At 46.4% G+C, this 23663-nt stretch overlaps 1 protein-coding gene across 1 annotated transcript in view; it reads left to right on the forward strand.

The window, feature by feature from the left end:
- Positions 1-23332, forward strand: part of LOC119386937 (uncharacterized) — a 269999-nt gene extending 246667 nt beyond the window's left edge. Inside the window, exons 2-5 of the mRNA XM_049413313.1 lie at positions 15722-15864; positions 17985-18052; positions 19888-19974; positions 23128-23332. Coding sequence (XP_049269270.1) covers positions 15761-15864; positions 17985-18052; positions 19888-19974; positions 23128-23264 — 396 coding nt within the window. The 5' untranslated portion in view covers positions 15722-15760 and the 3' untranslated portion in view covers positions 23265-23332. The remainder of the gene's footprint in view (positions 1-15721; positions 15865-17984; positions 18053-19887; positions 19975-23127) is intronic.
- Positions 23333-23663: the final 331 nt, after the last annotated feature.

The following is a 23663-nucleotide window of genomic DNA, read 5'->3' on the forward strand; positions in this document are numbered from 1 at the left end:
AACAAGAAAACTGACCGTCGGCGCCAACACAAAGTGATGCAAAAAAAAAAAAGATCATCATGATGAGACGCAGGCTGCCAAAATTTGTGACGTCATTATGAAATCAACGTGTTGTCACTCTGACGTCCCACGGTGATGTCGTAACACGACATAGTCGCTTGGTTAAACGTGGGCCGATCTCGGAGGTAGGGCTGCAAGACCACGTGAGGTGCTGAAAGCTGCGATGCCTCCGATCCTGGGGGCAGTGTAAAACCACGTTAGTTGCAGAAAGCTTTCGGGGGAGGAGGCATGGATCAATACAGTCGACTGAGAAGAAGAAGAAGAAGATGGCTTTCGTCTTCAAGTCTGCAATGCATAACGGATCGTGGGACTTAATTGATGGTTAGAGCATACGCGGATACAGGAGAAGGGAACGCGACGACACAAACGTCGGCTATCAAATGAAAGAGCGGCGCACAGTGGCTGAAAAGAAAGTAGACACAGAACTTGTCTGCGCATGCTCAGGTATATGGCAGCGCCATCTGTAAATCAGGCACAGTTGTGGGTGCACGCGAGAGACAACCGCCCAGACGTTTTAATTTCTTTTCAGTGCAAGTTCACTGAGAGCTGGCTCACGCATGCGCTTCCACTACAATTGATATGCGAAGCCTCAACCATTAGACGCGTTTCTTTCTTCCTCTGTCTGTATAAAAGTGCGCACTCGTTAAATTCGCGTGTGCATTTACAGTCTCGAATGTCAAAAGAAATATTGGATGGCGATCCTCCGGTTAACGACCTCTTATGCTCCACCTGCGATATATAATTAACAGGACGAGCTGCCTGCCACGTACACCTGCACGTGTGCCTGAGTGACAGGTAACGCTACCCTACCTAAGCATACGCAGATAAGTTTTGTGTCTACCTTTTTTTTTCGCCACTGTGCAGCCTTTGCGTTAATAGTGATCGTCGGCGTTTGTGTCGTGTCATTCTCTTATCTTGCGTCATTGTTTGCAAGCCCACCGTTTTTGGATGAGGGTTTAATTGTTGGCGTTTTGTGTCCCAATAGGATTATAAGAGACGTCGTAGTTAATGGCTCCGGAAATTTCGACCCCCTGGGGTTCTTTACCGTGCGGCTACATCTGAGCGCACGGGCCTCTATAGCTTTTCGCCTCCATCGAAAGTGCGACCGCCACGGTCGGGACTCGATCCCACGACCTCTGGGTCAGCAGTCGAGCACTATAACCAATAGACCTCCGCGGCGGGTAAAAAACAAAACACCAGACTGGAAAACTGGAGGAAGAAAGGTAGCCAATTTACAGTAAGCAAACGATACTGCTTCAGTGGTGGATGACCCGCCACGGTGGTCTATTGGTTATGGTGCTCGACTGCTGACTCTAAGGTCGCGGGGTCGAATGACGGCCGCATTTCGATGGAGGAAAAATGCTAGAAGCCCGTGTACTTAGTTTAGGTGCACGTTAAACAATACCAGGTGGTCAAAATTTCCGGAGCCCTCTGGTACGGCTTCTCTCATAATTATATCGCGGTTTTGGGACGTAGGACACCAACATTTATTACTGTTATTATTCAGTGGCGGTAAGTTATAAAGGACGTAAAGACCCGTGTCATCTTATGGCAACGTAAGGGAATGGAAAGGCCGATTTTCGTAAGAATATTTAGATATAAAAGCTTCGACAGGCGAAGAACGTACTACTTAAATTAACCAGGAAATCATAAGTTTTATGGAACACCATGCTTTTCTAGTATGCAAAACAGATAAATGTGGCAGCTGTGCTGAAAAAGTTTTGTGAATTATATGTGGCAAGAAATTTTAACGAAATATGGATATTCATTCAGCTTGTCTGCATATTTTCCGCCGTTTTCGGATTTCCTGCCAAAGAAGTACGGTACATACCTGTCTTCGCCAAACTTCCGTGTTACTAATGCCCCTGCATATTCCTCGCGTATCTACGTGCACCGTCTAAAATTTAAAAAAAAATGGCAGATACCACGCCTTGTGGAAATCAGATTCATGCGAAGCAGTCAGCGAGTGGTTCTATGCCGCATTTTTTTGCTTCGAGCCAAGCGCTACGAAGAGAATCGACATGGTTTTTTTTTTTGGTTTTTTTTTGTAAGTGGAGGAGCTGTGTGCACATCGTGGGCTTACCAGGCACACCGACAACACTGACGTTTAAATGGTAACTTATGGTCTGACGTAGTGTCGGCACTCACGTACAGCACAGACGTCTGTGTTATCGAAACGAAGTGCAGGCTATGGGGCAATGATGTGAATATCATACGTAACTTTCGTTAGCGTATTCCTCCGGGGTCGAGAAACGCTTGAGTATATCTTGTTGAATCATACGAATACAAATGTAATGTTTGTTAACAAGACTGCTATAAATGCGGGGCCATCACTTGAACCACAATTGACGTTAACCCGAGATGACGCCTGCATCGCAGGAGTACATATGTTGTGTTTATTGCTTTGTTATAAAATGAGATGGCAGCACTACAACCACAATTGACGTTGCACAGACATTACGCCTACATAGGGCCCTTTTCCAAAGTAGTTTCTTGACCTGGCGTGGCTCTGCGGCAGAATACCCGACTGCCACGCAGAATTTTTGGGTCCGGTTCCTGCTGGGATCTAAATTTTTATTCTTTGCATTCGTCGAGTCAACGCTGCCGATGTCGGTTTTTCTTGAAGAGACAGGGTAGGGAAAAATTTAAAAGAAATCAAAATTTGGTTTTTGTTTGTTTGCAATTATTGAAATGATAAGGCCTTGCTCAACAATATGCAGTACCCCACAATCTTTTGCGCGTTTTGATTGAGCCAGAAGGACCAGGTTTTCGAGACCAACTGACGAGCCACCTTTTCGCTGATCGTGCGCAACCTGAGCTTTCTGCCTCAAGTGAATTTTTTTTTAGTCGAAACTGGTAGTTTCTCTGAGCTTAGCAGGTTTTTAAAAGAAAGTATTCCGGTTACATGAAAGCTCACGGTGCAGTTTTTTTTTTTTTTTTATCATGCGTGGACTTACCGAGTCCACTTGCCTTGTGTGCGTAACACCCGCATGGAGACACGGCTCAGTGCATTTATTTTGAGTTAAATTGCGCCTTTGTTGATTTTGTTGCGGTAGCAACAGATATTCTCGTGTTGACAAATCAAAGAAACTGTTTAGAAGCGCAGTATACTTGGAAATAGACACGCTTCGGCTACTAAGAAAAAAACGATACCGGGAGCACTCGTGCGAGCACTTCAGCAAGTAAGCTTTGTCCTCATTCCGCGTCGTCGCAAGGACAAAATGTTACCTGTAGTGACAATGGCTACGCTTTGATTTATGTGGATCTTCTACAAACCGCGATCACGAGTAACTGTATCTGCGAAGAATGCGGAGGAACCGTGGCACTAGTACAGAACACAATGGATCGTGTTCCTTGGAATGGAAACCCTCAGAACTGCCACCTTTGAAACCGTTCCAACTTTCAAAAAAGCCTGCATGGCACGAGTAATCGTTCTCAAGGCCGTTCAGCATATCACTGAGGCGCAACATTGCGATATCGTTGGGTGAGATCGATCGTCATCGACAGTACTTGGCCAACAGAGACACAGAATATATGACAAAACAAGCCAACAAACCAAGAAAACAGGAAAAGAAGCGAAAAGCTGATTCGTGTGATGACTGTAAGGCACGTTGCTAATAATTAAATTGTTCAGTACATCTTCTTTTGGAACAAAACAGGAAGGAAGCTTGTTTTTTTTTTCTACTTAACTCTCAATATCTCGATATAATTTTTTTGTTACATTTGCCCCATTATCAAAATAACTTTAAAAAACGCCATGCCTGCGCGGAAAGCGCAGCACAGTCACAGCGAAAGCTGGAAGAGCGGCATTTCTAGATCCCGTTCTAAACTCTCTTGGGGCTACTAATACAAGTACACTAGCAAGGTACCCACTACGCCATAAATCACATTTTTTGTGAAGTTGGGAAGCACCTACTAAGACATTTTTTGTCATTCTGCGGAGAAGCGAGGTACCAGCTACACGTCTGTAAGGCATTATGTGCACTTTGTTGACGCTGCGAATGATGACGATGAAGAATTATGGCTCAGCCCTTTGTAATGGGTTGGAAGCTTTAAACGACCCACCAGGTATGTAATTTGCATTGGGTGACGCCCGGTCACGATTTCCCTCTCCCGCCATGCTGTATAACATACGTTGACGTGGGAGAGAGAGGGGGGGGGGGACAAAGAATTTTACTGAGACCCCGAGGAAATGGATCATGCGCTTATGGCCTTCCTTGGCAACCAATACAAGTGCACTTGCGAGGAACACACTGCGCTATAAATCATTGTAATTTTTGAGAAGTTGGGAAGCAGGCACTGTGCCATTTTTCGTCATTCTACGGAGAGCCGTGGTACCTTCTAAACGCATGTAAGACATTATGCGCACCTTGTTGATGCTGTGCCTGATGAAGATGAAGAATTATGGCGGAGCCCTTTGTAATGGGTTGGAAGCATTCAACAACCTACTCGTTGCGCAATTCGCATTGTGTGACGCCTGGTTACAGAATTCGCGTTGTGCGACGCTTGGTGTTTATTTTACTCTTCTATCACGCTATATTGCAAATGTTAATGTGGTTCCTTCCCGACATCAAGCCTGTATAGGACCTTTTTGCAAAGCAGTTTCAAGCACCGGCATGGCTCAGAGGTTGAATACTGGGCTCCCACGCAGAGGGCCCAGGTTCGAACCTCGTTCCATCCTGGATTTTTTTTCTGATTTTTTTTTTCTTATTTCGAGCGATACTGGGTACGGGCACCGGCGGCGGCGGCGGCGGCGGACAACTACGGCGCCAAAAACGGCCGCTGAAGTGATTTCATAACAGCTTTCGCTGTAAAAACAGACGGCTGATTTTTTACCGGAATGAACCAAACATCAATACGAAGCTACTGAACTGGAATGCTGTACGTATGCGCAATATTTTTCATTTTTTGGCAATTTTATTTTAGAAAATAACGACAAAGATCACTTGCCTTGCTAAAAAATTGCAAAAATGTCAACGCGTGAAATACAATTGCAATTCTAGTTCCATTGCAAGAATAGACGCCGACAAATAAAATGAAATAAAACCCGAACGCTTTACATATAGTAGTTTCAGAAAAAAAAGTGGGTCTTAAAGAAGCCTCAAGATACATGGGAGGTATAGGGCCTACCCTGTACCCTTAACGCTCTCGCATTTAAATTACCAATGTCTGTTTTCGCCGTTCCTGGGTAGACAAACTGTCAATCTCCTGTGGCGCATACCCGCATACCGCGGCCCGTGGTATACGGGTATGTGCCACACGTGTTTGGAATTAAGGGTTTGACGACGTACGCGACAGGATTTTCGCGTTAATCATGTCATGACTAGACGTTAAATTCATGTCATGACCAGACGTTGATGACTCGCGTTGAATTCGCTTCTTGCATGACCTGATTTTCTTTCATAGAGAACAGCAGCAAAAGTATAAAAACGAGATCAGGTGTCATTACGGAGTGGCAGGCACATGACATATATGTGCAAGCAACGTCGAATGTGAATGGCACGACGCAAATCGTGGAGGCGTCAATTATCGCAACTTTTATAGCGTGGATTGCACGGCGTTGGGGAATTGAACGCTTGTCATACAGAGATTACATGTCATTCGTTCGTAAAAAAAACTGCACTCGTATTTTCCGGGTTGCGTCGCACTTCTTTGCGCGATCGTGCTGTCCAGATCATGAACCAATAATCCCCGTCTTACACCGTATAAATACACTCGTAGTCGAAGTAAACAGCTAGAGCGAAGGAGAGAGCCATGTCCCAATAAACTATTCATAACGCTTAAGCTGGCTGTCACTATCGCGACGTCATTTCGAACTTGACAACTAATCATTTCGTTTGAAACACAACAAATGATGTTCAATCCGATACGTCCGTTTTTGTTGTTATTTATGTGTGCCTGGGTGTGGGTGCCAGTGTTTTAATTAAAGCGTTATCAGCGATGGCTTTAGAAACACGAAGACGCGGCGACAGAAAGCAAAAAGACAGAACACAACTGCGATGAACTTTTCGTAAAGCGGCATGGTGCAACTTCACTTTCACATTTGCGTCGTTCAGAAACAAGGTGATTGAGCTGGGATTCGTACTCTTTTTTGTTTTATTTGCGACGTTGTCACGTAGTATTATTATCTGACCTGCGAGCATACATACGGAACCGCGCGGTATACAAAGTAAAAAGACGAAAGGGGGGGGGGGGAGCTTTTAAACCTATATATAAACACTTGAAGCACAATGCAACGTGTTCTACACTGCGCCTGTGGCCGAGCAAGATGCAGTTGTTTGGTCGGTATTGTGCTCCTCTGGTGTTGTGCGCCTTGTACTCGACGCTGCCCACGCAGATAGTGGGCGAAAAAGTGCACGGTACCGCCACTGCCTTCACAGTAGGTCATTCTACGATATATTTGCTTGTCTACGCTTTTGCTAGGCTGGTGCGGGGACAGTGATCCCTGAGGTTCGTATTTTGCCGTTGTATGCATCCTCCTCCAGGCATTATCGAACGTCCCTCGACAGGGCCCGTGTCTTTATACCTTACGCATGCCTACGTGGTTGTTAGTGAGGACGAGTTTAACCAACGCTGCTTGTCGCTGTTAATAAGGATGAAAAAAAAAAACGAGGCTCAGACATTGGCACATGTTTGACTCGTGCATCCGTTTTAATTTGTTATGCATATGAAAGAAGTCGGCATATAAAATGTTTAATGTGCTATTCATAAAAAAATAGCAATCGCACATCGTGCTTTTCGCACCAGTTGTTGAAACTTCCCATAGACAAACCGGCAGCTCTTCTAGCTACAGATTCTCTCTCGGTACGTTCACCACTTCTCGCGGAAACGAATTCAACGCTCCTGTACAGGGTGTCCCGTATATCACGCAGCACGATTTCAGAAAACAGGAACCTCGTTACGCGACGCACACCTAGTGCATATTGTTCCCCGTATACTGTAGTAGCCACTACTAATTTTTTTTGCGTTAATGAGGTTTAGCCAATTAGTCATAATTATGTTTCTAACTCGACAAGTACTCACCTAATCATTAAAATGTCAACGAGGCCTACGTAGGCATGCTCAAATTATATTTAATTGCGCTATTTTCAGCAACGTACTAATTATGCGCTCATTTTTTCGGGCTGACAAAGAAAGCACGCGAAATGTAAAAAACAACACGCGACTACGCTCCCACCCGCATAAGGCGGGAGCTTACTCTTGACCACGTGCTCTTGACTTGCTGCCTCACAGTGATCCTCTTTGAGGGCGCTGCTTCCTGAGGCACGCTAAAGTCACTGGAACGGGAAAAGTACCGCGACCGTCCTGCCCGCCGCCATATTTGGTCCAGCGCGGCAGCAGCTGCGGCAGCACGGTGTTGATTTCACGCGGAGTGACACATTTTTTACGCATTGCGTGCGCTTTGGCAGCCCCGAATGAAGCATACCGTTGTTCTCTAAATTATTTGGAAAGACATAGCGGCAATTTTCACATTGCCTACACACGCACGCACGCGTACTAACGCGATAAATAAATGCGAACTGCGCGGCATTTACGCGCTCGGCTGTCGGTATTATTTATTAAATGCGAAACGTTTCTTAGCGAACTTCTGCGACTTCGAACGTATCCATCCGTCCGTCCAAACATTCATCCATCCACCCATCCATCCATCTAGCCGCCCACGACTTTGGGCTCTCCTGGCCGTTTCGTTAATGGGATGTACACCAAATCTGGTATGGCATAACATGACTGTATGACGAATATAAATTACAGGCGATGACATGAAAATAATAACATGCATGCAATTTCCGGCATGATTTACATGCCACGCTCATGGTGCGCTCGCGGCCGCTTCGCTAGCTTGATACACACCAAAATTGGTACATGGCGTGACAATAGTGTATGACGAACACAAGTTACTGGTTATAACGCGCAAATCATGACAGGCGTCCCATGTAAAACATGATTTACATGGCATGGTCTCGGGGTGCTCGCGGTCGTTTAACAAAATGCATATATACCAAAATAATATGACGAGATATTTCTGTATAACGATACGTGAGTGACAGGTGGTAACATGTAAATCATGCCTTACATGACATGCGTGCCATTATTTTCATGTTACCACCTGGTATTTATGATCGTCATACAGTCACGCCACAAAACAGCAATCTTGGTGTATATCAAGCCAGCGAACCGGCCGCGAAAGCATCATGAACATGACATGTAAATCATGCCTTCATGACATGCGTGCCATTATTTTCATGTTACCACCTGTTATTTATGTTCGTCATACATTCACGTACATCACGCAATACCGATTGTGGTGCATATGAAGCCAGCGAACCGGCCGCGAGTGCACCACGAGCTTGGCATGTAAATCATGTCTTACATGACATACGTGCCATTATTTTCATGTTACCACCTGGTATTTATGTTCGTCATATAGTCACGTCACGCAATACCGATTTTGGTCCGTATCAAGACAGCGAACCGGCCGCGAGTGCACCACAAGCATGGAATGTAAATCATGCTTTACATGAAATGCATGCCATTATTTTCATGTTACCACCTGGTATTTATGTTCGTCATACATTCACGTACATCACGCAATACCGATTTTGGTCCATATGAAGCCAGCGAATAGGCCGCGAGTGCGCCATGAACATAGCATGTAAATCGTGCTTTACATGACATGCGTGCCATTATTTTCATATTACCACCTGTTATTTATGTTCTTCATACTGTCACGTCACGCAATACCAAACTGTAGCAGTCAGTTTTCATGGCGCGCTGATCGTTATATGTAAGCTCAAAGCGTCAGTTTTACGCCAAACATAATTAAGAGCTGCCCGGCAATGTTATTGTGCATGAATCTTATGCGGCAACCACGCGAAACAAGCTGCACTAATGCAGGTGAGACGCAAACATTCCCCGAAACAACATATGCGAATTTTTAATGAAATGCTTGCCTCACAAAGGTGGGTATCAGTCGCGGGAACAAATGTTTCCCGCCGTGTTCTGTGCAGCTACAAAGCCCGTCGCTTGGCATCCTTTTTCCCGCTGGGAATAGCAAAGAGGGCTTTGCCCGTTTCCCGGCGGTTGCTGCACCCAAAAGCGCAGCACTCAGGCATTCTTGGATGCCTCGACAGGCTTGCGACGAAGTGCCAAAACGATACGCGATGTCGTAATGTTCCTGCACTAATTTCTGAGGCTATAAAAACAATCGCCCTCCAAAGCGCCGTGCGTCGCTGGCCGGGAGACACTAGCGAGGCGAGCGAGCTGGACCATTTGTGTGGCGAAGCCGCCGAAAAGGCGCGGCGGCGAAGAGAAAACGAACGCGGTACTTTTCCCGTTACAGTGACTTTAAGGCACGCTGCAGTCTAGTCACGTGTCATTTTTCAGATTTCGCGGGCTTTATTAGCCAAAAAACGCGAGCACGCATTACTATGTTGTTGAAAACAGCGCAGTTAGATGTCATTTGAACATGCCTACTTATGCCTCATTGACATTTTAATTATTAGGTGAGTATTTGTCGAATTAGAAAGATCATTAGGACTAATTAACCAAGACTCATTAACAGAAAAATTAGTAGTGGCTACTACAGTGTACTGGGAACACTATACAATAGGCGCGCTTCGCGTAACGAGGATCCTCTTTTCTTAAATTGTGCTTCGTGATATTTGGGACACCCTTCATATTTTCCATTATTCATTACTACAATATACAGGGTGTTTCAAGAAATGTGTCCAGTATTTTTTAAAAATCGCAGAAAAGAGGTATCCGCGTGCTACCTGCGGCGTTACCTTTACTGTGGGAGAGAGCATTTTGAGATGCGTACAAACATTAATTACGGCAGTAATTATAGAAATTAAGAAAATTAAATTTTTAACCAGTGGAAATAAGTGGTCGAGTCAAATGGGCGAACGGAAGCCCTTCCTGGGAATAGCCCATAGCCGCTTTGAAATTTCTGAAAGGCGGCCACTGGTAATCACCGCGGAGCGATGAAATCTGGCTAATTTTGCTGGCGATACCGAAACCTACGCACCAAAAAGCGCGTCTGCTATTCACTGCGGAAACGCCCTCCGTGACGACACTGTTTCCTTCGCAAGGGGGGGGGGGGGAATAAGCGAGCGCCGTTATCATCCGTTGATCTAGGTACTTCGTTTCGTTGCTGAGCGAGCCGCACATCCTCCTCCCCCCCCCCCCCCCCCCCCCGAAAGTACGCGCACTACTTAGCCCCTAGGTATCGGGTTTTTCAATTACTTCCATATCACGTACCCGTCGCCCGCCACGGTGGTATATTGGTTACTGTGCTCGACTGCTCACACGAAGGTCGCGGGATTGAATCCGGGCCGCGGCGACCGCGTTTCGATGGCGGCGAAATGCTCGAGGCCCGCGTACTTAGATTTAGGTGCACGTTAATCAACCCCAGGTGGTTGAAATTTCCGGAGCCCTCCACTACGGCGTCTCTCATAATCGTATCGCGGTTTTGGGACGCGAAATCCCGGCAAGTATAAAGACGATAGTCTTTCATGGGATACTTAAACGGAGAAATTTTGGTCTGTCTTTCTGTCTTTCTGTTTGTCGGCACGTCACTCGATTCAGCCACTCGGCCAAAGTTGAACCACTTGCCCAAGGGCCAGCCATCTTGAACGGCTGACTAGGTTCATACTTGTGTACATTGTCGATTAAAAAGCAAACTTTACGCATATCTGTGGCGCAACATCACTAGGTAAGTATTGGGAGGTGTGTTCCTTTAATAGAAAATGCATACATACGTAATTCTAAAGACCCTAGTTTCTTAAGCTGCGCTGAAAATGTGACTGCGCTGAAACTTGCCTTCCTCCGTGCCCTCTGAACGAGCTCATTGTTGTGTTTCGGTTTCGGTTCTGTATTGCACTGTACGAATGCCATGGGGCGCCGCTCTGGAATTCCTGTTTTACCCAGGCGACGTGTAAATAAAAGAGTGTGTGGAGAGTACTCGTTGAGTGCGGACGTTTCTTCTGCTTCAACGCTTCGCGCCAAACCGCGTGTTCGGGCTGGCTGGCGTCCCCGCCGGTCGCGTTAGTCACCGCCGGTCTTCGCCTGCTGCTGCGCCGGGACTACCAGCCCGCAACACAGCACTCATGTTTCCCGACGTATTGCCCGATGGCGTCCATATCTCACGCAGCGCCTCTTCTATCGTCTTTAGACGACGTTTGCAGCGAAGCACGCAGATACGCGGCCAATTTTTATTCGCGTACCCGCCATCAACAGTCACGCAACCAAAATGATGACGCCATACATTTGAGTCGGGCAGTGCATGGAGGTGCTTAGGCGACAGCGGCTGCTGTGGGGCATTCTTGCACACTGCATGGTTTTCAAGTTCAGTGCCTCGCGATTGGCGCCACTGAAAAAAAAAGCGAGACCAGAAAGCGTTAAAACCTTTCCTACCAAAATGAATGTCGTGAAAAACGTGAAGCGCGACGATGCTTCGCACACTGCAGCTGTCTCTGTCGCGGACAATGGTGGGCGAAATGATTTTACGCGCTTGCCACAGTGGCAGGTTGTTTTACACACACACAGACAAACAAAAAAAAACGAGAAAACGGAGCTCCATACACGAATGAATGAAAAAGCGTACGCACCTGTGTAGTTCGGGCGTACTTTCAACGCCAGTTTTCCAATCATTTGTCCAGGCATGGTGAAAGAGAAGGCAGAGCGGGTGAGCGTCTGAAACCTGGCGATAACGACTTACGCGCAAACCATGGCGTTCAAAGCAGAGTGTAAGATGAATTTCAACTGGTCTAGATTTAGACGTGGTGCCGCCACACGTCTACAAAAACGACTGGACGGTACCCAGTTAGTGACAGCAACGAAACGAAATGACGCCATGTTGGTGACCGCAGCGTAGACTCGAAGCACTCGATGCTTTCCAAGATAATACGATTGTTCTTAATTTTTGCGTCGTTCGTTATGAATGCCGAGACGAACGCAAAAAGAATTATGCAAATTGGTGCACGAAAAGTGAAGTTATTAGTCCTCAAAGTTCAAAACTCAAGCAGACGACGAAGAGAAACGTTTTTTTCCCATTTCATTCTCCCGCTGACGTCAAAGGCCGGTTCCAATCACCGCGCGCGTCTTATAAAGACATACCGGAAATGTCACCTCATGGTGGCCTTCGCACAGTATACATTCACACAGTACAGTACCCCTCTTTTTGACAGTGTTGTTACCATGCTTACGACAAACCATGTACGTCAGCTAGCAGGCGCTCCCATGATTTGTCGTGTAGTGCACAAAATGAGTCTGGAAGACCCAACAGACCTGGAGCGCGAGCTCTTGCGACGCAGCGATTGCTTGCATGTCGTGCATGCCATTGCAAATTGAAAGTGCGTCGCTGAGCCCCGCGCAACGCGAGGATGGCTCCATGGGCCCAGACGAAACGCTAGCGCCCGACGACGCGGAAGGCGTCGGCCGGTAAGCGTTTAGAATTTTTAGGGGCGAAGCTCCTTATAGCGGCACCCGTTCGTCCCCGTCGTAGTAGTGTGTAACCAGTCTTAAAAACGGAGGGGGCGTGCACACATGAAGGCTCCCTAAAGACAATGCGCTGCGACAGTACGTGATATGTATCGCCCTCTCCTCTCCTACGCTTCCTCAGTGCCCTGAAAAGGGATGAAGAGTTGAGGTAAAACTCGCTCAGTGAATCAAGAAAACGTGCCGCACCCTGTCGCCGCTGTTTACAATTCCCCTACTGAAACGTTCCATATGATAATTCAATAAATCCATATATTTTCCGTATACTTTCCATATATTTGTCATTTATTTCCCTAAGAATCTTACACATACGGAATTACGGGAATGGGATAATGAACGTTCAACTAGGGCCCCGCTACGAATGCCTAAATAAGTCCTTTCGAAAGCTTGCGTCACTTGCGGGTCCATTTTCAGCTGCGTGTTTCGTATACGCGCGTCAAAAGGATGTTAAACATATCTCCATTATAGGCATATTTACGGTTATTAGATACCGTGGAAAATAACCGAACTCTTTAGAGCTTCGCGCGCATACTCTGACATTTTTCGAAATAAGTCTATCTATAGACAACTGTCACGTTTGAAATAAAATTAACGAAATTACTGGCCGAATAAGTGGAGAGACGAAAAGTGGAGGATCGACGTTTTCTTTTCAGACAGCACACGTGCCTGCAAACTGCTGCGCGTTCCGATGCGTCAATCACAGTGACATCCGAGACGAGGGTTATCAGAGTCATCCCAAATTGCCGTACACGAAAACAAAAAAAAAAACGTTCAGTCGTTCGCAGTGATTCCTATTGTACAGCAAAACGAAGCACTTACGAGGCAGCTGAATGTGCAAATGGCATTTACGCTGATACGGACATGTAGCTCTGCTAGAACTATTTCGAACGGCCCCCTAAGTATTCAATGCATAGCACGAACTTGCAATGTCTAAAGGGACACCAAAGTGAAACAGTGAATCGGTTTTAGATTGATAAATTGTACTCTGACAACTCTAATGTCGTTAACTGCATCATCATAGTTTTCTTAATGGAGGAGAAAATTCAGGTCAAAGTTTCGTTTTTAAATTTCGCGCCGAAATCACCGCACATGCCGTCACGGATTTCAAAGTGTACTTTTCGTATTTTGGCGACATTGGCTTAACGAAATTTGCTCAGACTTGGTGTGTTAAGCCCATGGCCCCCTCGGAGGACAACGTACTTAATTTTTACTGATTAGGAACCACCTGGGTAGACACCGTCAAAATCGATGACGTCACGACGTTTGGTGCGGGAGCTTGAAGGTGGCGTCGCCACCCGCATTTTCTTTTTTTGCGCGTTTTCTCGCTTACAAAGCGTCTACTTGCGGCCAGCGTGGTGATTTTGGAATTGTGAAAGAGCGACTTACTAATGTGTGAAAAATCGATTTTCTGTTTAGTGTCCCTTTACTAATGGAAGAGCAATCGAGGTGGCAACAGGATGAATGTGTATGTATGTAGGACGCATATAGGTGAGCGCACAGGGGGCAAGTGGGGCGGCCGCCCCCCTTTGTCGTCTCGGGGAGGGCGAGGAGGAGGGTAGGGAGGGCACCAAGTCAGCTCCATATCTTTACTTATTCGGACCTGTCCTGTCATGGTTTAATGTGCAGGGTCATGGCCACGCAGGTTCTTGACTATGAAGGTTGACGAGGAACGATGATGTTGCATTTCAAGAACGTTTTCCACCCTTACCCCCATAAGGCCGGGAACCAAAGGCAGGCCGTTTTGATTGGCACTTGATCTTCGTTTTCTTTTTTTTGCGTCCATTGCAAATGGGGGAATTGGCGCTGCGGTGACTCCCCCCCCCCTTAATCGAGAACTCTGCGCACGCCTATGGTGGCACGCATATCTACTGCATAAAGCTAGGCCTTCATTCCATGGAAGACCACACATACTCTCCCTTCTGCGTATAAGGGTGAGCGTCAGGTATTACATCAGTGCGCTTCTATAACAGGCTGTAACGAGGGTCAGCACATAGAGTGGAATATATAACGGTGCAGCCAAGTCCACGACTACGTTCACCGCCTGGATTATCAGCGATGACATAGCAGAACGACCCGCCTTTTGATGAAAAATTTAGATATCTCAACGACGACTCACACTCAACACAGCAGGTGGGAAATGACTTGCTGTCTGCTCGCGCTCACAGAGTCGTATCCTTAAAGCAATGCTGATCAAAGAAAAGAAACCGGTATTTTCCTTGTAATAATAATAATATCTGGGGTTTAACGTCCCAAAACCACGATATGATTATGAGAGACGCCGTAGTGGAGGGCTCCGGAAATTTCGACCACCTGGGGTTCTTTAACGTGCACCTAAATCTAAGTACACGGGCCTCAAACATTTTCGCCTCCATCGAAAATGCAGCCGCCGCAGCCGGGATTCGATCCCGCGACCTTCGGGTCAGCAGTCGAGCGCCATAACCACTTGACCACCGTGGCGGGGCCGGTACTTTCCTTGTATGTATGTGTGTGTGTGTGTGTGTGTTTGTGTGTGTGTCTGTGTGTGTGTGTGTCTGTGTGTGTGTGTGTGTGTGTGTTGTGTGTGTGTGTGTGTGTGTGTGTGTGTGTGTGTGTGTGTGTGTGTGTGTGTGTGTGTGTGTGTGTGTGTGTGTGTGTGTGTGTGTGTGTGTGTGTGTGTGTGTGTGTGTGTGTGTGTGTGTGTGTGTGTGTGTGTGTGTGTGTGTGTGTGTGTGTGTGTGTGTGTGTGTGTGTGTGTGTGTGTGTGTGTGTGTGTGTGTGTGTTTCTTTCGTGTTCATGCATTGGTACTGACGAAAGGTCCATACCTAGTTTACTTATTTTCACTCAGCGTCGATGCAACAACCCTGCCAGGTGGGTGCATGGGCTGATGTGCTAACACGCGAAAAGCTGCGAAACATTGGACAATACTTCGAAACAGCAGTGTTGTCCAACGTTTTGCACTTTTTGCCAGTTAGCACACTAGCCCCTGCCCTGTATTGTTCAATGAGATGCAAAGTTGTGTGACATATGGCATTCACGCGTGGTCCCCCGGTCGTCATCTTTGTATCCGTCTGTTTTCCGCTTGCATAGTGGTCGCGAAGATGGTCATTGACCAATGTGCGTTACGGCATTTAACAAGGACCTCACCCTTCATGTCATTCACTGTTGCATTGTTTCGGCTTTCAGGTGTTCGAGAAGTTTCCTTTCGCCCTTGCCGTATTCGACATGGACCAGGACGGAGACCTCGACTGTGTCAGCACCGTACGCACGCAGTTCGACAAAAGCGAACCGAGCGCCACCTACGTCTGGATGTTCAAAGGAAACAATCCGTAAGATCATGGAATTCCTCTCTACGTCATTCTAATGTAGTTGCGCTGAGTGACAAGTCACGAAGGACTAACGACAAAGAGAAGTGGACAAGTAGTGCGCAATCTTTACTGGATTCATTCGTTAAGGCCTCGCAGTTAAAATTCTTGAAGACAATGGACTTGCACAGGCCGTTATAACCCTGATGTCGTGATTGTGAGGACTGATGACAGTGTATGTGCCCCCCTCCCCCCACACTATCTTTAACTATGTCTCTGTTTCTGTATACCTCATTAAAACTTCCCCATCCCTTGCCCCAGTGCAGGGTAGTATACCAGTTATTCTAGGCTGCATGCTCAAGAGCCTTGCCTCTCCTCTCTCTCTCTGCTCTTACTTCCTTCCTTTTGTTATAACCACATCAAGCGCACAGATAGAAAAGCCAGGAACATCGTAGCTGAAACTATACGTTCTTTTTGTAACATTTTACGTAAAATTAAGGAGAAAAAACTGGCGTAGCTTGCTCTGAAGGCGCAATGCTAAAGAGACAGCTGTCCTGATTGGCACCTAGGTAGTCCTGGATGTTGCTGTTTTGCGAAGTGTGGCAAGTTTTCTCTTTTGTCTCTCCCTCTATTTCTTTCTTTTTCTATCTTCTCTCTGCTTTTTGTGTATGTCTTGTTTGTCTCTGTTTATTTATATTTCTTTCGTTATCTCTCTCCCTGTATTTTTTCTCTTTCTCGGTCTTTCTATCTTTCTTTCTCTTTGTTCCCTTTCTTTCTTTCTCTCTCTCTCTCTATTTTCGCTCCTTCTTGCTTTCTATGCTATGCTTTACTCTCTCCCTTCCTCCTTTCCTCCTCCTCACCCTCACTTCCCTTTTCCACCCCATTGCTATACTATACTATATTATACAGGCTATGCTGTGCTGTGCTAGCGTGCCCGGATAGCCGAGTGGTTGAGACGTTCGCCTTTGGATCGTGGGTACACGGGTTCGAATCTCGCCTCTCGAAGAAATTATTTTCCCCTAGAATTTGTCTGTTCCTCTATCTTTATTTCTCTCTCTCTTTCTCTCTCTCTCTCTTTCTCGCTGTCTCGCCCATTAGAGTTATAGCATCCGGTAACGGAGAAATCGGCGCACATATTCTGGCAGCGAAGCAGAAGATGAAGACAACGACAACGATGAAGAGGACGAAGATAGCGCGTGCCGGTTCATGATGATGATCATTTCTGTTCGCAGCTCACGGACAAACGGGCGCCTTAAATGGCTCCGCTGTTTAACACATCAGGCAAATTCTGGCTTTGTGAAAATTTCATGCCACACACGCGTTTCGCCATGTGTTCTTTAGGGGGCCGCTCGACATGCTGACGAATGTTGAAAAAGAATACGCAATGCCGATGCCTCCCGAAAACAGCGTTCTAGGGAAGTTAGCAGTTTAGAATGAAACTCTACGCTTACGCTTCCCGTAGACAATTTTTAAATGAGATTTTGCGCCAGTAAACTGCGCTGGTCACGCAGTTCCATACAGTGGTAAGGTCTCCACACAGTGGTAAGGTCTTTCCCTGAAACGTCATTAACCTGCCGTGAATCCACAAAAATGTGATATTTCCCTTAAATGTGAAACAAAGTTGATTCATATTTGCTCTGAGATACCCCAGGAATTACGTCCCTTCCTCAGTCACGTAAACGGAAAAATTAAAATAAAAAAAATAATACTGGGGTTTTACGAGTGCAAACCCTGATACGATTATGAAGCACGCCTTAATAATTCTGACCACCCGTCGTTTTTAAACGTCCACTTAAATCTAAGCACACGGGTCCTTTTGTGTTTTGACCGCATCGCCATGCAGCTGCCGTAGCAGTGAAGCAATGGTGCCAAAAAAAAAAAGTAATACTTCGTTTCGTTATCCATGGGTGTTGTCATTGGTCGGCAAGACACTAGCTTGTTGAGCGTGCTGCACTAAGTTCGAAGTACTTTCTTTCGTTATAGTTCGCATTCGTCTTGCGAAGTTCAATTACACTTAAAGAACGAGTAAATGTTGGAATATGACCTTGAATAAACCGTTAGTACAATATCACTAACTCGAAGCAAGATCGATAGTCGCTGACATACATCTATACGTACAGCTAACGTGTTTCCTCTTGTTTCAGGAGGAATGTCACCTACCACATCAAGCCAGGCCCGACTTTCGACACGAGCACCTACACTATGGATGACGGTTAGTGGGCACTGCTCTTATCTGCTTGAGACGCCAGTCAATTCTGGCCGTCCGAAAATTGTGTTTCAGCCCATTTCTAGAGCGATAGCTCCATACTCCCTCCCGGTACAGGCCCAGAGAACGTTCTTGTGCATGCGTTTGGCCTTGAATATGAGCCTCCTCGCACGTACGTCGTCATAGTAACGGACATGCGCAGTGCCTGTTTGTTCTCTCGCGCGCGCGCCGCTCCGTCGGTCGGCGAGAGCCTCGAGCCGGCGGCGCACGCGCCTCGCGACCGCAACTCCTGTCGCGTGACTTTTGCCGCGAGGAGGCGCCGACGCGCGGGACATCGCCGCGTCATGCTTTCCGCGATAGTTGCTTCTATAGCTCGACAAGCTTGGTTTAACCGCGTTTAACCACGATATTTTTTGTACGCTTAGAGTCGCAAAAGATCGTGCAGACTTAAGATAGATTAGAAAATCTAAAATTGTTCAACGAGTCTAGTCAGTATTGCAGAATGTGGACTACGGATGGGAACTACTGCACATGAACAGCACAGCATCGACAGTTTCTTTTTCATATTTGATAAGTACCCATTTGAACAATATGCTTGGCGTAGAAACGTGATACAAGAGAAGCAAGAAACCCTCTGCGTGAGCGATATGCTGACGTGTTAGCATGCAGACTGGCTTTCAGTAAAAGTTTATGAAAGATATGAAAGCAAGTTTCAATACGTAAATAACACGACTTAAGTGTCACTATTCTGACCTGTAATCTTACTTTTTGACACAGTATTATGGCGCGTAGAATTACGTGCGGTGTACCTCTAAGTGTGTTTTGAGCATTAGGTGCATTTCATACTTAGGTACGTTTCCATCGCATATAGGGTGCAAAGGCGGCGCATGAAATGGCGCTTGTCAGACTTCTGCATCAGTAAAAAATGCCGCTAGCCATGCCACACATACTACAGGGTGCCCCTATACTGACAACCTGAGTTTAAAAATACGCCGGTGCACTTTATGACGACGTGACCAAATGCATGTTGCTCACTGTTGCATGAAGAAAGTGACACTATAATTTGTATTATGATTAATTGCTTAATTAGGCAAGATTATTCAACTACCTTCTAATGCAAGGAAGCTGGGCAAAGAATTCTAATTGCAAAGTTGTAGATAGGTTTGCAAAACGCCCCATTAGTCAGTTTCCAACCTCTTATCTATTAAGTTTTAAGGTTTTCCTGCTTCCCACGGATGTCTGCGAAATACAAGAAAACACCACATGGCATGCCCACTTGCGCGCCTGTACTTGCTGTAATTGCAATGCTCCCTAACGTTCCGCGTACAAATGACATGTTTTTCCCTCGCGGAGGTTCATTAGAGTGATAAGCAAAAGCAGCGGTTGTCGCTTGTGCTGTAGCAAGCAAGAAGCACAGCCAAAACCATCGCCGCTGTCCTGCCGTCATTCAAGCCGCAGCACACGTGGCCGCATACTGTGGTCGTTTGCAAGACTGAGTACTGTACCCTACCCACCAACCCCTCTGTTCAAACTACAAAAGCTCCGAGTATCTTTTTTTTTCTTTGCATTTGGTGAGTCTATTACCTTTGCAAGTGTGCTTGTGCATCTCTGTGCTTGTGTGATATTGTGTTGGCATGTCATTTACTTTATTGTTATACTTTTACTCTGCTCCTCGCTTTTTCGTTAACAATTAAGCGTCTCAACTCGAGGTAGCCGTTTTCTTGACGGTCGCTCCATTGGTATAGTCACTTTATTAGTAGGACACAGTGACATCAACAACGCCTTGGAGCATGACTCTGGAGTTATACACTGCTTTCTGCACTGTGCGGACTCTTTTGCAGATTACGAGCACGAATACAATGCACACTTCTACTTTTCCGACTACAAGACCTGCGTCATTTTCGGTATGCCTCACTTGGACACAGACGGTAAGAGAACAGCAGAGTAACATATAAGCTGCATGGATGAGTAAATTATTGGTAACAAGGTGTCATTTCGGCCTAATTTGATGAATGGGGTGAAAGCAAATCCACTTGAATGCGATGTAATAGTGTCGCTTTACTGACTAAATCCAAAAGCGTCGGCAGCGCGCTCTTGCGGTTGGACGAAGCGACGGACGGGTGCATCGAGGATTTCGTGGCTGGCGACTGCGAGGTTAGTTGACACGCCGAAAATGCGTCATGCACCACGTTCTTGGTCGAGGTCTTGAGCACTTGAAAACGTTTAAGTGCGTTTCGTACTTCAGCGTGTACCACCTGTTAATTACCGGATTGGGAAGTGATGATGCACGGGGAGTTACACAACAGCAGCGACAACGACATCAGCAGCAACGTAGAAGGCAGAACTGCAGTTTCTTCTTCTAATGAAGCTCGAGATGTTCCCACTTATGTTCCTTCTAGTGTACTTTCGTGTCAATGACAATTTTTCCCTTGCCCGAAACTTCCATCGAACAAGAGAACTGAAATTTGGGCAAGTTGGTTTGTATTCATTATGAAAACAGCGCTGCAACACGAGGACAGAAAGAAAGAAACAACGGGACGGGCGCCCGTCCCGTTGTTTCTTTCTTTCTGTCCTCGTGTTTCGGCGCTGTTTTCATAATGATTCCATCGAACAACACGAATTTTTTGTACATATCATTGTGCGATCCCCTGCACTTCGAGAATTCTCTTACAACAAGGGTGTTTATGGCTATAGGTTCTGTCTGGTGACGTCCGCTGACGAAGCGACCTGTAGAACAACAATTTTCGGGGCCCCTCACCACCGCCGCTGCCTCTTTCAAAAGTGTCGCGATACTCGGCGGTGGCACTTCCCACCAATCGTTCTGCCCCTTTGTCTCGTGGCGTAGAAATCGCGTTGTTATCAGCAGTCGCCCTTTGGACTCGCTATATGACGGACGCGTGTCGTTCGCTCGGGAGAAGAGTGGGACCTGACGGAGCGCCAATGCGCACAGAAGCGCGAATGGGCACGAAGACGACGTGAAGCCGCTGCCGCTGGCTTCTCTCGCTTCCATCTTCACAATAGTGGAAGGGCTCTGAATTTTATAACAGCAAAGCTGTTGTACCTTGCCGTAGTTCGTGCGCTGTCAACAGACAACTCCTCAGGTGGGTGTGCGCCACAGGAATTGGGCAAGCCCCGTACCGTGTACAGCAGGTGCGAGTGTCACACGAAGACGAGCACGTGAAATAGAGAGAGAGAGAAAGAAAGCGATAGAAAAATAGAGAGAAATCAAGGGATTTCAAACATAAAAAGATGGAGAGCCAGAGAAAAACATAGAAAGAGAGAGAAAGAAACAGATAGAGAGAGAGAAAGGGAAGAAAATGGAAGACAGATAGAAAGAGCGAGAAACAGAAAGAAATAGATAGGGAAAGAAAGAAAGAAAGAAAGAAAGAAAGAAAGAAAGAAAGAAAGAAAGAAAGAAAGAAAGAAAGAAAGAAAGAAAGAAAGAAAGAAAGAAAGAAAGAAAGAAAGAAAGAAAGAAAGAAAGAAAGAAAACAAGTGCGAAGCTGCCATAATTTTTTTTCTTTAGTTCACCTGGGATCGCTTTTTTCTTCATGGGCGAAGCACCTTAGGGTCGAGGCTTGTGCGTTGTGCGTTGTTGTCCATGCTCACGGCACAGGACCGTGTAAAATCTAAACATCAGGTTTAACAATATACTAATATCAATCATAACTGTTAAAATGTCACAGTTTCACCGCAAGGGCGAAGCAATGAATGCAATAGGAACAAATTGTAGTGTTATACGAAGTGAGGCTGGCAGCTAACTGTTTTGTATCCGTTCCAGGTAGGATGCTCTGTCCGCATAGCCACTTCGCGCTGAGAGCGCAGCACGTATAAGGATATACGAGCCGCCCGCTGTGATGGCTGTCGAGATAGCGCGCGCGCCAGCGGTCGCGACCGCGCCCTTAGATTCAAAATTCAAAGTTGCTGCTCGCGCGACACCTCTCCCCCCCCCCCCCCCGCCTCGCGTCTTTTCATGCGCGTTAAAGACGGGCGGGGCGTTTTTGTCTGCTTCGACGGCAGGCCTCCCGAGCGGTGATGTTATCGCATGCACCCTCCGAGCGACGGAAATGGGCCGACTCGTTTGATCTCTGCTTCGGTTCATCGCCCCAGCTCGCGCGCCTTTACCCGCGGTAGAACATGCGATGCGAGGGGGGATCTTTTCAATTTAGACTTCATACGGGACATGACGGCGACGGCAAAAACCCGTCGAGGTTGTCCATATAATTGCTATCGCAATAAAACACCTACAAGCACAAACCCTTTACACTAGTCGGCGACTTCAACGTACACATTATGGACCTTAGGACCTAGCTTCGTCGTCGACTCTCAGTGTCGGCTGTCCCGGTATATAGAAAACCGTTGCTATAATCGAAATATATGTGTGTATGTGAATAAAAAAGAAGGTTTACAATAGACAACACCAATCATAATTGTGACAGAAGAGTATAAAACACCTACAAGCACAGGCCCTTTATACTAGTCGGCGACTTCAACGTAAACATTATGGACCTGAGGACCTAGCTTTGTCGTCGACTCTTTATGTCACTTTATGTCACTCAATTTACATCACATATATCTGTGTATGTGAATAAAAAAGGTTTACAATAGACGAACATGAACCATAATTGTGACAGAATATAAAACAATGACAATATAAAGCACCTACAAGCACAAACCCTTTATAGTAGTCAGCGACTTCAACGTAGACATTATGGGCCTTAGGACCTACCTTCGTCGTCGACTCTTTAAGTCACCTTATGTCACTTTATGTCGCTCAATTTACATTATATGGGGCAACACTCGGTAACTTACGATTACTCACCCATGCGATACTCAGAGCTTCGCCCACTCGTCAGGATTCACTTCGTGGAGATGCGTGGATTTTTTTTTCTGGTTACCTCCGATAGTGGAGCGACTGAGCAGGACAAAAAAAACTTAAGCCGCTGGTTTGATCCCTTTATCGCAGCATTCTTTTCGGTCTACGAATCTTGCGCGGCTCTTTTTTTTTTTTTTTCCTCGTAGGTTCGTGCTTCTTGCGTGTGGATGCCAATTTATCGCTCTTCATTTCCTCTTTTTCGCAGAATGCATGTTGTGGGTCACGAAGAAGGTCAAAGACGACGTGCCGCAGATCTGCACGGACAAGTACAAGGAAAACTGCGACATGCAAGTGATGGCGTACGACCGGGAAACCTGCGGCGAATACGCAGACTACGAATAGAACCGCAGGATGTCGCCAGATGATGGCGACGGTTCACCTATATATATGCCCTGTGCAGCGCTTTGAAAATATAACGCGTGTACACAACAAACAAATGTAGAATAATGAAAGGATGTGTTCAGCGAATGTGCAATGAAGGAAGGTTGTGGTCAGACGACTGCTACTGCATCCGTTGTTTTCCACTGGCCCAGGTATAATCGTCTGTGGGTTATCCTTGAGGTACAGGCAGTCCTGGCTTTTGAACCATTGATGACGACTTCCTTCACGGCGAAGCGCCGTGTTTCTTCTGAGTAACAACCATGAATTCGCTATCAAGCGACTCGCTAGCGGTGTCCACCAACAAGCACTTCCGCGCATGTACTATTTTTCAGTAGAATGATCGCGGTTTGAGCGCCAAGG

Source organism: Rhipicephalus sanguineus, chromosome 3, assembly GCF_013339695.2.
Source record: "Rhipicephalus sanguineus isolate Rsan-2018 chromosome 3, BIME_Rsan_1.4, whole genome shotgun sequence".
In the NCBI taxonomy this organism is placed as follows: Eukaryota; Metazoa; Arthropoda; class Arachnida; order Ixodida; family Ixodidae; genus Rhipicephalus; species Rhipicephalus sanguineus.